The sequence below is a fragment of the Mesoplodon mirus genome, assembly GCF_964341445.2.
Source record: "Mesoplodon mirus genome assembly, chromosome: 1".
NCBI classification, from domain to species: domain Eukaryota; kingdom Metazoa; phylum Chordata; class Mammalia; order Artiodactyla; family Ziphiidae; genus Mesoplodon; species Mesoplodon mirus.
Genome location: NC_138976.1, coordinates 230,895,336 through 230,907,697, shown reverse-complemented (window position 1 = coordinate 230,907,697; position 12,362 = coordinate 230,895,336). Strand labels below are relative to the sequence as shown.

The 12,362-nt window shown below is 53.0% G+C and overlaps 1 protein-coding gene across 3 annotated transcripts in view; it reads right to left on the bottom strand.

Annotated features, from left to right (window-relative positions):
• The window catches only part of SH3RF1 (SH3 domain containing ring finger 1), a 147,724-nt gene that overhangs the window by 18,489 nt on the left and 116,873 nt on the right, over positions 1–12,362 (bottom strand). For all 3 annotated transcript variants that reach the window (XM_082625124.1, XM_082625122.1, XM_082625123.1), the window contains exons 6-10: positions 12,041–12,151; positions 5,713–5,855; positions 4,516–4,686; positions 2,026–2,282; positions 950–1,254 (exon numbers count right to left, since the gene is read on the bottom strand). In XM_082625124.1, coding sequence (XP_082481250.1) covers positions 950–1,254; positions 2,026–2,282; positions 4,516–4,686; positions 5,713–5,855; positions 12,041–12,151 — 987 coding nt within the window. The remainder of the gene's footprint in view (positions 1–949; positions 1,255–2,025; positions 2,283–4,515; positions 4,687–5,712; positions 5,856–12,040; positions 12,152–12,362) is intronic.

The window sequence follows — 12,362 nt, the reverse complement described above, 5'->3', positions numbered from 1 at the left end:
TTCCCTGGGAGGCCTGCGGCTGAAGAGTCTGCTCTCCTCTGTGACAACGGCCCTGACACACCGTCCTGGAACCTTCAAATCTAAACTGTAAAATAATTCTTCCGAAGATGCTGACAAAGTTGACCATGTCAGCTTGAGTACAAGTTTAACGTAGTTAATTATAGACACTGAACAGATACCAATCTGTTGCAAAAACACTCATGTTAACTCAACAATTAAATATTAACTGTTTAGTAGCCTGTAAAGTTTATTTCCTTACAAACCCCCGCTTACAGGCTTCCCTAACCATTTAAACAGAGCGACATACATGACCACGGAACCTGGTGATGACCCTAGAGCTGCAGGCCAGCTCTGGGGAAAAGGTACGAACACTGGGGGAAAAGTCACGGTTACAATACAATTGCGCAGCATCTGCTGTCATGCTGCCCTTTCTGTGCACATCTAATCACCAGGCACTTCCCTTGTCTCCAAACGCCACCAGAAGTTAGTCTTTCAAACACAGCTTCCCACTTACATCTTCTTTCAAATTCAGGCCCAAAGGAGAGAGCCTTTTAAAAAGATGTAAAAAGATACATCTTTTAAAAGATGTATTTAAAAGATACATCTTTTAAAAAGACACATCTTTTAAAAAGATGTATCAAATTAGAAAATAATTTCCCCCCTGTATTTCAAGTCAAGAGAAAAACTATCCACACAGATTATAATCAAACGTAGTGTAGGAACAATGAAGCCACAAGTAACACTTCTGATCAACCGTTTCTAGCCCTTAGCATATTAAGTACATTTCTGCAGGACTGTCAACCAGAAGCAAAGCCCACTAAACAGGAGGAGTGAAGGTCAGTGAGGGGGTGGGGTGGAAGCCCCCGGAGGCAGACCCCAGCTTCCCACACCAGGGTCTAACTGCAGAGAGCCCGGCCCCGGTCGCCCGGCAGACCCTTGGGGTGGTCACCTTGCTGTCCTTGTCTGGCTTGGCTGCTGAGCCGCTGTCGGGAGAGGTGGGCGGCCCGGGGAGCATGGTCACTGGGCGACCGCCAGGCTCGGTCTCCAGGGAGGCGGCGGGGAGGCTCGGCGGGGCCGCAGTGCAGGCCAGCGGGGCGCCGACCCGGCCCAGGCTGCCAGCAGCCACGTGGGCAGGGGGGCCCATCGGGCCAGGGGGCTGGGGCGAGGCCAGGGGGTGATGGGGCAGCCCCGCGGCGCTCTGAACCTGGATGGGCGTCACGGCCGCCGTGGGGCGCTCCTGGCTGTGTGCCGAGACTGGAGAATGGGAGAGAAGAGCAGAGAGTGACTTGGACGCGTGCTGCTCGCCGACCCCGCGCCGACCAGCGCGCCTGTCACAGCGGTAAGAAACCACGGTGCTTTAAGAGCGCTTACTTAGTCTTGGCGAGGCCCCTGGACACCACCCTTCCAGATCCCGGGTCAGCCCCACGTCTGCTGAGAGCCTGCAAGCCCACTTCACTCAGGGACCCAGCGACACCCCTACAGGGTCAGGTCAGGCTGGCCCCAGAGCTTTTTTTATTATCATCATTCTCCCTTTTCTCAGTAACCATTTTCCTCCCTTTGGTTATTCTGATAGAACTGAACAGTTTTCTCCAGCACTGCTACCTAAGACTCTTGGGAGGTTTTCAACATTGTAGAAAGAAGAAAGCTCTTCAAGGTCCGGCTGGGTCTGAAGCAGAGATGTGGTGAAGCTCATACCAGACACTCAGCCCGGCGATCCTCAGGCTTCCGCGCCGCGGCAGTGGTGGGATTCAGGATCATCTGATCTCGAGCACAGAAGTCACATTCTCAACTACTATCGACATCGCTAGGGTCCACCTAATTTCCTTCAGACTCCCCATCTGTAGATCAGGCTTGAATTCACGAGCCAGGCAGGCGGAGTCAAGTAGCTGTGAGTAGACTGTGCCTGCCTGTCTCCTAACGTTATTCATTATTTTAAAGTTCCATCTGTCCTTCTCAGCATCTGTTGTAAAAGGTCTGATGTTGCTCAGGGCCCCCTTCCCGGTGCCACCCGCCCGGCCCCCCTACCTGTCCTCACAGCGCTGCGCGCCTGGTTGACGGTCATCTGTCCAGACATGTGCAGCAGGACCTTGGCCTGGGGACTCGTCTGGATGTGAGCTGCTGACACCACGGCAGTGGGGACCCCGGGACCGCCGGCCATGCCGTTCCCCGGGGGCTTCTGGGCAGGCGCTCCTGCGGGGGAAGGGCTGGCCGGTCCCCCCCCTCGACTTGTCTGGCCAGTGGTCGACATGGGGACTTTACCCTGGGAAGCACTGGTCACTGCCCTGCCGAAACAGAAGCCCAGTCCATCAGCAAGACAGGAGGACAGAACAATTAACAACCATAAAAACGATGCAGAGCTTAAAAACAGAACACGTTAGGAAGTGAATGGAACCATATGCCCAAGGGTAAGAAGCGCAGATTCAAAGAACAGTGGCCCTGAGGAGAGAACGGTCTGGAAACGGAGTCGGAGAAAATCACGCGTCACTCTGCTCAAGGACATATGGTTCCTGGTCTCAGCTCCCGCCTGAAGCTAAACATCCCCACCAGCTTCCAGGCCCTGGAGAAGCCGGTCTGTTAGATGACAGTGTCTGTGTTGACACGGCTGTGTTCATGTGCCCTGCCCTCCTCCCTAACTGCTCTGTGTACACGTGCGTGTGTGCACACAATCTGCAATGTCCCCTCTGGCTTCCTTCGAACTACCTTAACCTCATTCACGTTTCAATCCTGCCATTCCCAGCAGCCTGGCCAAAGGCTCAGGTCTAAGACCTCAGGATGCTACTGTTTCAGGTGGATTTCCTCCTTCTATGACCCTTGATTACAAAGTACGATGTCCTATTTTTTAGTAAATTCCTTATTAAATAGTCCTGACTCAGTAAAAGTTCCCTGAAGGCAGGGCTATGTGCAATGGTTCTTTTCCATTCCTCGTGTACATGCACCGTTATAGGGGTACAGCCAGCTACAAATATTTACTGGTTGAATTTAACTAAATTAGGTTCATTGTAGTTTTATGTAACGTATTTTTTTAATATTCTAAATTCATTTAAACAACAATTCTATAGTAACTTTCTACCAAGCAGAATACTTCATTAACTTGAGCCTCCTTATTATTTACTATGAGGAATGACAGAGAATTTACTGTCAGTAAGCTTCTCTCCAGAGACTTTTGGATAATTTGTATTTGAATCTTATGAAAATGTTTTCCTTCACTAACTTGATTTGTTGTTGTTGCTTGGTTTATCTCCCTTAGTTGTTGTGGCTTTTTGTTTGTTTTCTTCCCACGAGGGAAGATCTAGCTGCCATCTTCTGGATATGGATGTAGATTTTAACATATACCGAGAAGAAGGTTTATAGTGATGAAAAATGTGCAAGTCAAATGAAAGCTAACATTCTGTCACCATCTGCAAACAGAATGATTTTCATTTGATTAGGCTGCTGGCCAGCCTCTGAATCAAGGCCAACAGCTGACAACATGTCAGTTCATTAAACTATTTACTTAAAATCAGGGACTTTGAGAAATGATTTAACACAGAGAAGCTGGCCCATTTATGAAGAGCCAGGTGGCCCAAAACTGGGGTTTCCTCAACGACAATGCCATTACAGGTCATTGCGTTCGTTCCAAAGCTACGTTCCTCAGTGCCCAGAGAGGGGACTACCTTTAAATAAAGTGAAGACGATGTATCTATACATCTAAAGCTCTTGCTTCCCACTGTCCTCAGACACGGTTTCTCAACCTTGGTGACATTTGGGGCCAGAGAGCTCCTTTCTGCGCAGGCTGTGCCGTGCCCTGCAGGTGTCCTGTGCGTCCCTGGTTTCTGTGCGCTGGAGACCAGTAGCACCCCCACCCTGCATCGTGACCATCAAAAATGTGTCCAGACGTTGCCAAATTCCCCTGGGGAGCAAGACTGCCCTCATTTGAGAAGGGTGAAGGAGCTGTGTCATATTGAAGGAATTCTGTTTCTGACTGTACGACAGAAAATAACTGTGAGAATTCAGAGGTGACGGCCAAGCTACTGGAATAAACGGCTGGCTTTCAGCACCTCCTCACCAGGTGACCTCAGACGAGTTGCTTAACCTCTCCACCTCTACGGGCTCAGCTGCTGAGTGGGGATCACAACAGCACATACATCAGGCAGCTGCTTAAGGACGTGGCATTAACGTGTGTGATGCATCTAGAAATCTGCGTGTCTGGCATCTCGTAAGCATCACATAGAGTATTAATAATATCGCTTGAAAATGGTGTAGTTGAGTCTTCTCACATGTAACTTAAAGCAAATAATTTAAAACCCAGTACATTTATTGGTAGAAACCTACAATTTCACATATATCCATGTGAAGAGTAAGCTAAAATTTTGAGAATTAGAAGGGATTTCAGCAAATACAGATAGGGATCTTTAAAATGTCGGCTGTGTAACAAGCAGTTGTAATGGGAGGAGGAATCTTGGACAGGCTGAAAACCATGGGAAAGGACAAAGCTTCTCTGTTTAGGACTCAGCAACCACTTACTCAGAGCCCTACCTCGTGACGGGGGCCACATAATTGCCGGGGAAGACCCCTATCTTGCTGGTGTGCATGGACGTGCCCTTGAACCAGCCGTCCTGGCAGCGCTCAAACACGAGAAACAGCTCCCCCTTCCTCAGCTCCAGCTCATCCTCCTTCCGGGGGGTGTACGGATAAATGGCAACATACCTAGAAGAGGAAAAAACAGCCGATTTCAAGCTGAGTAACAGACAGACCCCAAGATGCTCAAAACTCTTCTTTGGCACAAAGCCTTGGATGTTTCACACAAAAGTAAACAGAAAGTACAATCCTTTAAGCTGTGAGTGGCCTTGGTCACTGTCCACTGAACTGCCACCTACATAGAAAAGACAGCGGCCTCCTGACTCAGAACTGCCCACCTGGTCCTCCCGGTGTGAAGGCGACGACCCCTCCACACGGTACTCATGGGTGCGAAGGAATTCATGCAGCTTGCCAGGGTGCAAGCCTGCTGTGGGGCGTCAGGTGCCCACTGGGAAAACTGAGCCCTTCAGATGGCCCCGGTCAGAGTTGGGAAGCAGCCCCGGCAGGAAAATATGGTTCAAAATCCCGCTGGGGAGCTTGGCACATGGCTGAACCCGAAGGCCGGCCGCACCCGCGTCTGTGAGCTCAGCCAGGGTAGACACGGAATTTGCAAGAGTCAAAGGCAAGGCAAGTGCAGATCGCAGAGAGCCCCCAACAGCTCCTGCGTGCACGGGACTGTGCCCCGACACGTGGAGCCCGCAGCTCGGCGGGCCACGTGAACCAGGCTCCGAGCGCCTGCTGGGTCAGTCCACACAGGGGAAAAGCCTCCAATGCCGAGCTGCATTCGGCCACGGGGAGCCCCTGAACGGGATAATGTCCAGACTTTTCACTGTAGGGGGCCTGCAGCTTTGCACACGCACACTCTGCTAGGTCTGGCCTCTGCTCAGCCCCTCCCTGTTCCCAAGCATCCTTATGCAGGGGACGAAGGTGGGGACAAAGCTCTGGCAGGAGTGGCAGAGGAAGGCCGGGAAGACCCGCACTCAGCAGGCCGGCTGCCCGGTGGCCCATCCTCAGACCTACTTAGTTTCTGTTTCCTAATGAATGACACGCACGACCAAGCATACGACACCACCCTGGCACCAGCGACCCCCAGAAAGCCGTTCCCCGCGTCTCTGCTTGGGCTCAGTCCACGGCCAGAAAGGCCGCCGCACTTACACGCTGGGGCGCGTCTGCGGCCGTGAGTGTGTGGTCTGGTCACTGGGTCCGGCCACGGGTCTGGAGCCCATCCCGGGAGCAGCAACAGCGCCCATGGGGGTGGCCTCCTGGAGAGGGGGCGGGGGGAGAGGAGGATTCATAGTCTGGAGAGAGAGACAAAAAAGAAGAAACAAATGATTTATGCACATCTTTCACGGCAAAGAGGAGGGAAGAGGAATCAGAAACCCGTGAAAAAAGACATCGGTGGAATCCACAGAGCAGAAGCAGCTGCCCTGTGCAAAAGCCTCCTTGGAAAAGAGTCCTCTTTGTTACCCTTTAGGATCTTAGAGCCACAGTGACCCCTTCCCCAAACAGGTAAGTCATCACACCTGGGAGAAGGGAAAGAAAAAAAAATGACACAACTGCGTGTAATTTTAACATTGATGGCACTTCTAAGTGCAAAAACCAGGACCAGGACCCGAACGCCTTTCAAGGGGGCGGCTATGATGTCACCCTGCTCGCTAGGAATTAACTTGTGATTGTTTCTGCAACGCGAAACTTAAAACACCACGGAAAACAATTTAGCTGCACTGTATTGCAAACCATCCCCACAAAAGAAAATTTCCTTTGATGCCTGGTTTCCCAAAACCACACACAATAGCAAGCCACAATCACTGGGCCATTGTTTTTACTTTTGTTTATTCTCTTCTTAGCTCTGCCAGCTTTTGAAATTTAGGACTATCGAGGCTGGTAATCTTTAACAAGTACACCGTGAGCACCTGCTGCTTCCTTCATGGGCTCTGCCGACAGGACTCCGGTGCCTTTTCAGAATCAATGGAGCAATTGTTACCTTCTGATCTATACACCCCGGATAATTCTTTAGGGTCTGGGTACCGAAACTCCTGGGAAAACAGGCACACAAAGACCTGCCCAAACCCCTACCTCGCCTGCCCTCCCCAAATCTTTGAACCATTCCACGTAAACACCGAATCAAAGGAGAAATAAAGAGGCTGAAGACTGCCCCTTGGGAGGTGTGCATGGCGTCTCCACATCAGCTTAAAAGAAGAAAAAACCCCACGGTTTCTAAACACAGGGAACAGCAATTTGTTTCTATTTTGGGGGAAAAAAAATTCAATCTCATCAACGTTTCCTTCATCTGCCTATTAACGTACACGGTTCCAGAAACAAAATCAACTGAGTAGAAAAGGATATCAAATTTCCAGACACACGCTGCAACCGTTTTACACATTGTATTTAATTTCTCGACCTCGGAGAAGGCTTTTTCCACCCTGCAGCCGCGGCAGGACACCCAGTGCAGGATAAACTGCGCGTTGCGGTCCCAGGGTGGGTGGGGTCGTGGCGACAGTCACAGAGCAGGCCGCCCTGCGCCCCGGGGCAGCTCCGGGGAGGCACACACGGGCCCTGCAGCCTTTACCACCTTTAACCAGGAGAAGGCCAAGCACTTATGCCGTTGGTCTCAGAGACAAAGTGGAGACAAATCGAGATAATCCTGGTAGAAGGCTCAGCGCACCTGACCCGGGCGGGTCCTGGGCAAGGACACTGAACAGAACAGTAGCCGGAGGGCACGAAATCACCCCTGAGTCATCTCCTCCAGTCTCCCCAGGCCTCACCTCAGAGCCGCGGAGCCGTGGGGGGCAGGTGACACAGAAGACAAAAGGAGCCCAGGCCACCCACCCCTGGAATCACTCAGAGCAGGGCCAGGGGCCCACTCGGCTCTCGGAGTAGAATTCCACCGGCAAAGGGAGCCGAGAAAAACTGCTGCGCCTTCATGGCGGTGAAACAGAGGCTGTGCTCAACTGGCCCGATGCGGAAAAAGACAAAAAAAAAAGGAAAGACAGTCTAGGGAGCTGATAAAAACACAGGCCACGCTGGTGGGGACAAAATATAAGAACACATCACCTCGTATAGTTAAAGAATGCAGTAAGGGAATGTCTGGTGTAGGTGACTTTTACAAAGAGTGAGTCAGGAGGCATCTGAGATCTGGCACGAGGGAGGAGGGTCTCGAAGGTCCCAAAGGTGGTGCTGCAGGCAGAACGCAGCTCTCTCTCTCACGGGTGGTGCTGGTAAAACTGGGCAGACTTCTCCCCACTGCTGGGCTGTGTATCTTCGGAGAAAGGTACACGTGTGTGTGTGTGCGTTCGTGGGGGGGTAAGCGCACAGAAAGACTAGCGGTTACACTCAGGCTCCCCAGCGTGGCTGCCCTCTGGGGCCGGTCAGATGCCAGGGCCCCAGCGTGTCCAGGGCCGGGCCGGCCAGGAGGTCCCGTGGGCTGCGTGGCGAAGACCCCACGCCGAGAGAATGTGGGGACGTGGACACGCGGGAGCGACCGCGTCCTCCCATCACCGCACGGCTGGGCGCCGGGGGCCAGGACACACCCTCCTGCCGCAGCAAAGGCACCTGCGGGCTGCTGGGGGTGCAGGACACCTCTGGTCATGACAGTGCTCAGAAGCCAACACCACGCTCGTCACCGCCGGCACCAGACACTGACCTAAAGCAGCAGGGGTGGGAAGCGGGCCTGTGCTGAGCCGCGTGGAGGGGCCGAGGGCCAGGGGAGCGGGACCGGGCCTCTGGGGTCCAACGCAGGGGACCGGATGTCGGCCGCGCTGTCGCCGAAGCGGGCCTCTGCTTGTGCTTCTGCAGATCCAGACCCTCCTACCCTCTCCACGCGGCCGTGGTCTGAGGCCACGACGACAGTCTCTGAATAATACTCTGCTTAAAACCAGGGCTCGGGGGGCAGGGTCTGCTGTGGGACACGGTCACGTCCGCCCTGACCAGGTTCTGTCCCCGACCCACTGATCCCTCGGAAGAGGCAGCTTTACACCGTGGAGGACGCCAAGGGTTTGGGGTCAGAAACGCAGATTCTAGCCCCGGCTCAGTCTCTGAGGGCCGTCCTCGGGCTCCCTCCAAGAAAGAAGTGTCCTGTATGTGCGACCAGTTCCAGGCCACCAACGGGCCACATCCGCTAGTGGACGGTGAGAGCTCACGGACAGACCGTGGCCCCCTCCTCTCTCCCCTCCCTGCACCCAGCCCCAAGGCGCCTGGGGGTCGAGCCCCACGAGGTCCTCACCCTGGGCGAGGGCTGCAGGCCGCTGACCAGCAAAGCGCTTTGCCTGGATAGAGCCGCGGGTTCTGACGGTAAAAGGTCCATGTTCTTCCCGACCGTCCTTCACGTGTGTCCTCACGTGTGTCCTCACGTGTGCCCCTCCCTCTTCTCCAGGGCAGAAAAGTGGCCGCTGGCATAGACTCTGGGCATTTCTGGGTCCTCTGAGCAAAGACCACTTAACACCCCCCAATCCCATCATGATTCCTTCCTGAACATCCGATTCCAATGAACCCACTTTCAACCTCTCTCAGGGTCTTCCTGTGCCGTGAACTCACACACGTGCTTGGCCACCGAGGGGATAGCAGGAGGCGCGGCTGGTCATCCCTCCTCAGGGCAGCGGTGCCACCAACTCCCAGAGCGTCACCGCCTGCACACGGCCACATGTGTGCGATCACTGCAGTTTTGTGCCTTTTTTAAACAACGAGTAGGAAACAGAAAAATGGAGGCACTGATAACCAGCGATTCAGAAAAACACTCAGGGGTCAGAATTCAATAAAATTAACAAGATGGAAAAGTGAGTTTTTCATCTCGTCTGGACACTCCCTGGAACTCAGTCAGCCACTCGTGGGCACAGCTATGAAGAAAAGAAAAAAAATTAAAGAGTATATTTAAAAATGCCACAGACAGATGCTTGGAAGGTGATGTCGGAAGGGAGCTGTAATTAGGAATTTGGTAGATTAAAGCCACCTCTCTGGGAATGGACTTTCTCTCACCACTTGCCTTTGACGTGTGAGGAGAGACACACACGCACCGTTCGCTGACTCTGCAGAAACGACATCCGAGGGGTTCTCAGCAGCAGCAGGTCAGGGAAGCGGCCCTTCCGGCGCCCCGGGCACAGCGGAGGCTCAGGATGGAGGCTGCTGTCAGAACTCACGAGGCTGCAGAGTCAGAGACCGTCTCGCTGTCCTTGTGTCCCCATCACCCAGCTCTGTCCACGGGAGGTACCGGACCCTCAACGAGGGCTTCACGAACGAGAAAGCGTCCTGTGTGCCTGCCGCCCTCAGGGCGGTCTGATATGGATCAAGAGGCCTTGGTTCCTGAGATGCCAGGGTCCTTCTCTGTGGTCGCCATGGAGGTCCTGTCCGTATCCTGTCCCCATTCTGGTCGTCAGAACTGCTGCCGATTCCAAACGCTTGACTTCTGCTTCTCACGCTGCCAAGCTGGGCGGTCCCGTCCCTACGTCCAGAATCCTGCCCTGACCCTCCGGACCCTCCCACCACGGGCGACAATGGACTCAGTATGTCTTGGCTATCCTGAGAACATGACATCATTTAATTTTGTTTCTTTAAGTGCACACACAAATGCACACACTTGTTTTTTTTTGTTTTTGTTTTTTTTTGCGGTACGTGGGCCCCTCACTGCTGTGGCCTCTCCCGTTGCGGAGCACAGGCTCCGGACGCGCAGGCTCAGCGGCCATGGCTCACGGGCCCAGCTGCTCCGCAGCATGTGGGATCTTCCCGGACCGGGGCACGAACCCGTTTCCCCTGCATCGGCAGGCGGAATCTCAACCACTGTGCCACCAGGGAAGCCCCACACACTTGTTTTAGTTATGGTTACACACTGTTGGGTGCAATCTGATTTCAACTTGGCCATGGACTGTATCTGGCCTTTCCTGACCTGGCTACCTTGTGACATCTTGTAGCTAAACACCTCTCAGCTGGTCCAGAGGATCAGGGATCACCCAGCACCTGTTTCACAAGTTCTTCTGCCATATTGTGCACAGGACACGAGAACAAGCTCTGCATCCTCCTCCCCTCACAGAATCAGCTGGAAAAAAAACCCTCCCTGCCATGAAGAATCTGATGTCTGAATGAGAGAGATGTAATACCAGTTTTGCTTCTATTATTAGATATTTAACATTTTAACTGTTACTTGTGAGATGTACAGGACAACATGCTCGTAATTCCACTCTGAATAAAAGATTAAAAAGTCTCAACTTATGAAAAAAGTGCTAGAAATAATGTTCATGTCCTAGTCCAGCAGAGGTATTTATCACCTAAAATCCACACCGGGAGACTTCCCTGGTGGTCCAGTGGGTAAGACTCCACGCTCCCAATGCAGGGGGCCCGGGTTCGATACCTAGTCGGGGAACTAGATCCTGCATGCACGCCGCAACTAAGACCCGGTGCAGCCTAAACAAACAAACAAATAAATAAATAAATAAAATAAAGTAAAATCCACACCAGGAAAAGCCTGGTTTCCTTCCCACCACGTCGCCTACGCCTGCTGCGATCGCACTCGAAGTCCTGGGAAAGGTTTCACACTTTAAACAGGATACTTGCCGGGTTGATGAAAGATAGAGGGCACATGTTGCCGAGATTTTTCCACTTAAACCTAACATATTAAATCCAAAGCGTTCCTGCCAGCCGACCAGGGACTCTGAGATCTAGACATCTCCCGGGGTGACAGGCAACAGATCTGCTTATAATTAGTTTTCCACTAAATGGAATTGGCATAGACGCAGCGTTACTAAACCGTCCTCTTGCTGGACAGGCAGGCTCTCTTGTATAATCCTGGGATGAAATGGCTGAATGTGAATTAATTGTGTCCCTGCTTCCCGAGGTTGAATTTCTTATTTCTTCCTTTTCAGTTTTCTCCCCACAGAGTTCTTGTTTGTATCAGCCTCCCTGGACTGCCCTCCCTCTTCCTGTTAATTTCCCCCTTAGGCTGTCTGAAAGCACTCAGCAGTTTTGTTCAGACTCTGTCTGCAGGCAGCGGGGCTTTCTGGAGAATCACACATCTGATAACCTCCAGGGAGGCCAGTCACACAGACCAACAGAAGACCAGGAGCCCGAAAGGGGAACTGTAATCGGAGACAGGAATCCACGCATCGCGTGACCCGAGGCAAACCACACGGCCTCTAGGATCCCAGCTCCCTCAGTACTTCCATAAACACGCCTGGTCTAGAAACCCAAAAGAAGCAAAGGTTAATAAGCCTTCAGAACATCAGGTTGACCTTTAATGAAAATTAAAAGTACTTCCCGGAGCTCTTCCTGTAGCCTCAGGCCACCGACCCTTGCCATTAAAATAAAGCGCTGGCTACCGGCCTGAGACTTTGTGATTTTTTGCTAAAATGAATAGAGAGAGAATGAGAGATAGAGACCCCACCCTCCCCAAGCGTCATGGTGAGCTGTGGTGTCAGGACGGCGGCAGCCGGCCCACAGGGCTGTGCACCTGTGAGCGGCCGGCGTGGGGGTCGGGCGGGAGGCGGTGGTGCACACTCACCGATAGGGCGGCCGGGTAGGGGGCCTCTGGCGGGACCGTGCACGGGGGGCCGGTGGTCACCGGGCTGCTCGGGGGTGGGGTCACAATCAACCCGGTGGTACTTATGTGGACCTGCCAAGGAAAAAAGAGTGAGTAAAAGAGCACGCACGCACAACAAATGAGACCAGCTAAGCCCCGGGCACCGAGTCACAGCTAAACATCCAAGACCCGCAGCTCCCATCACTGGGGGAAGGCGGAATCCCCTGCAGGTTATCCAGCCCAAACATACTGAGGCCCTGACGTGTGTTAGATGCCAGGGAGCCACGTGACAAACACTGGTCAC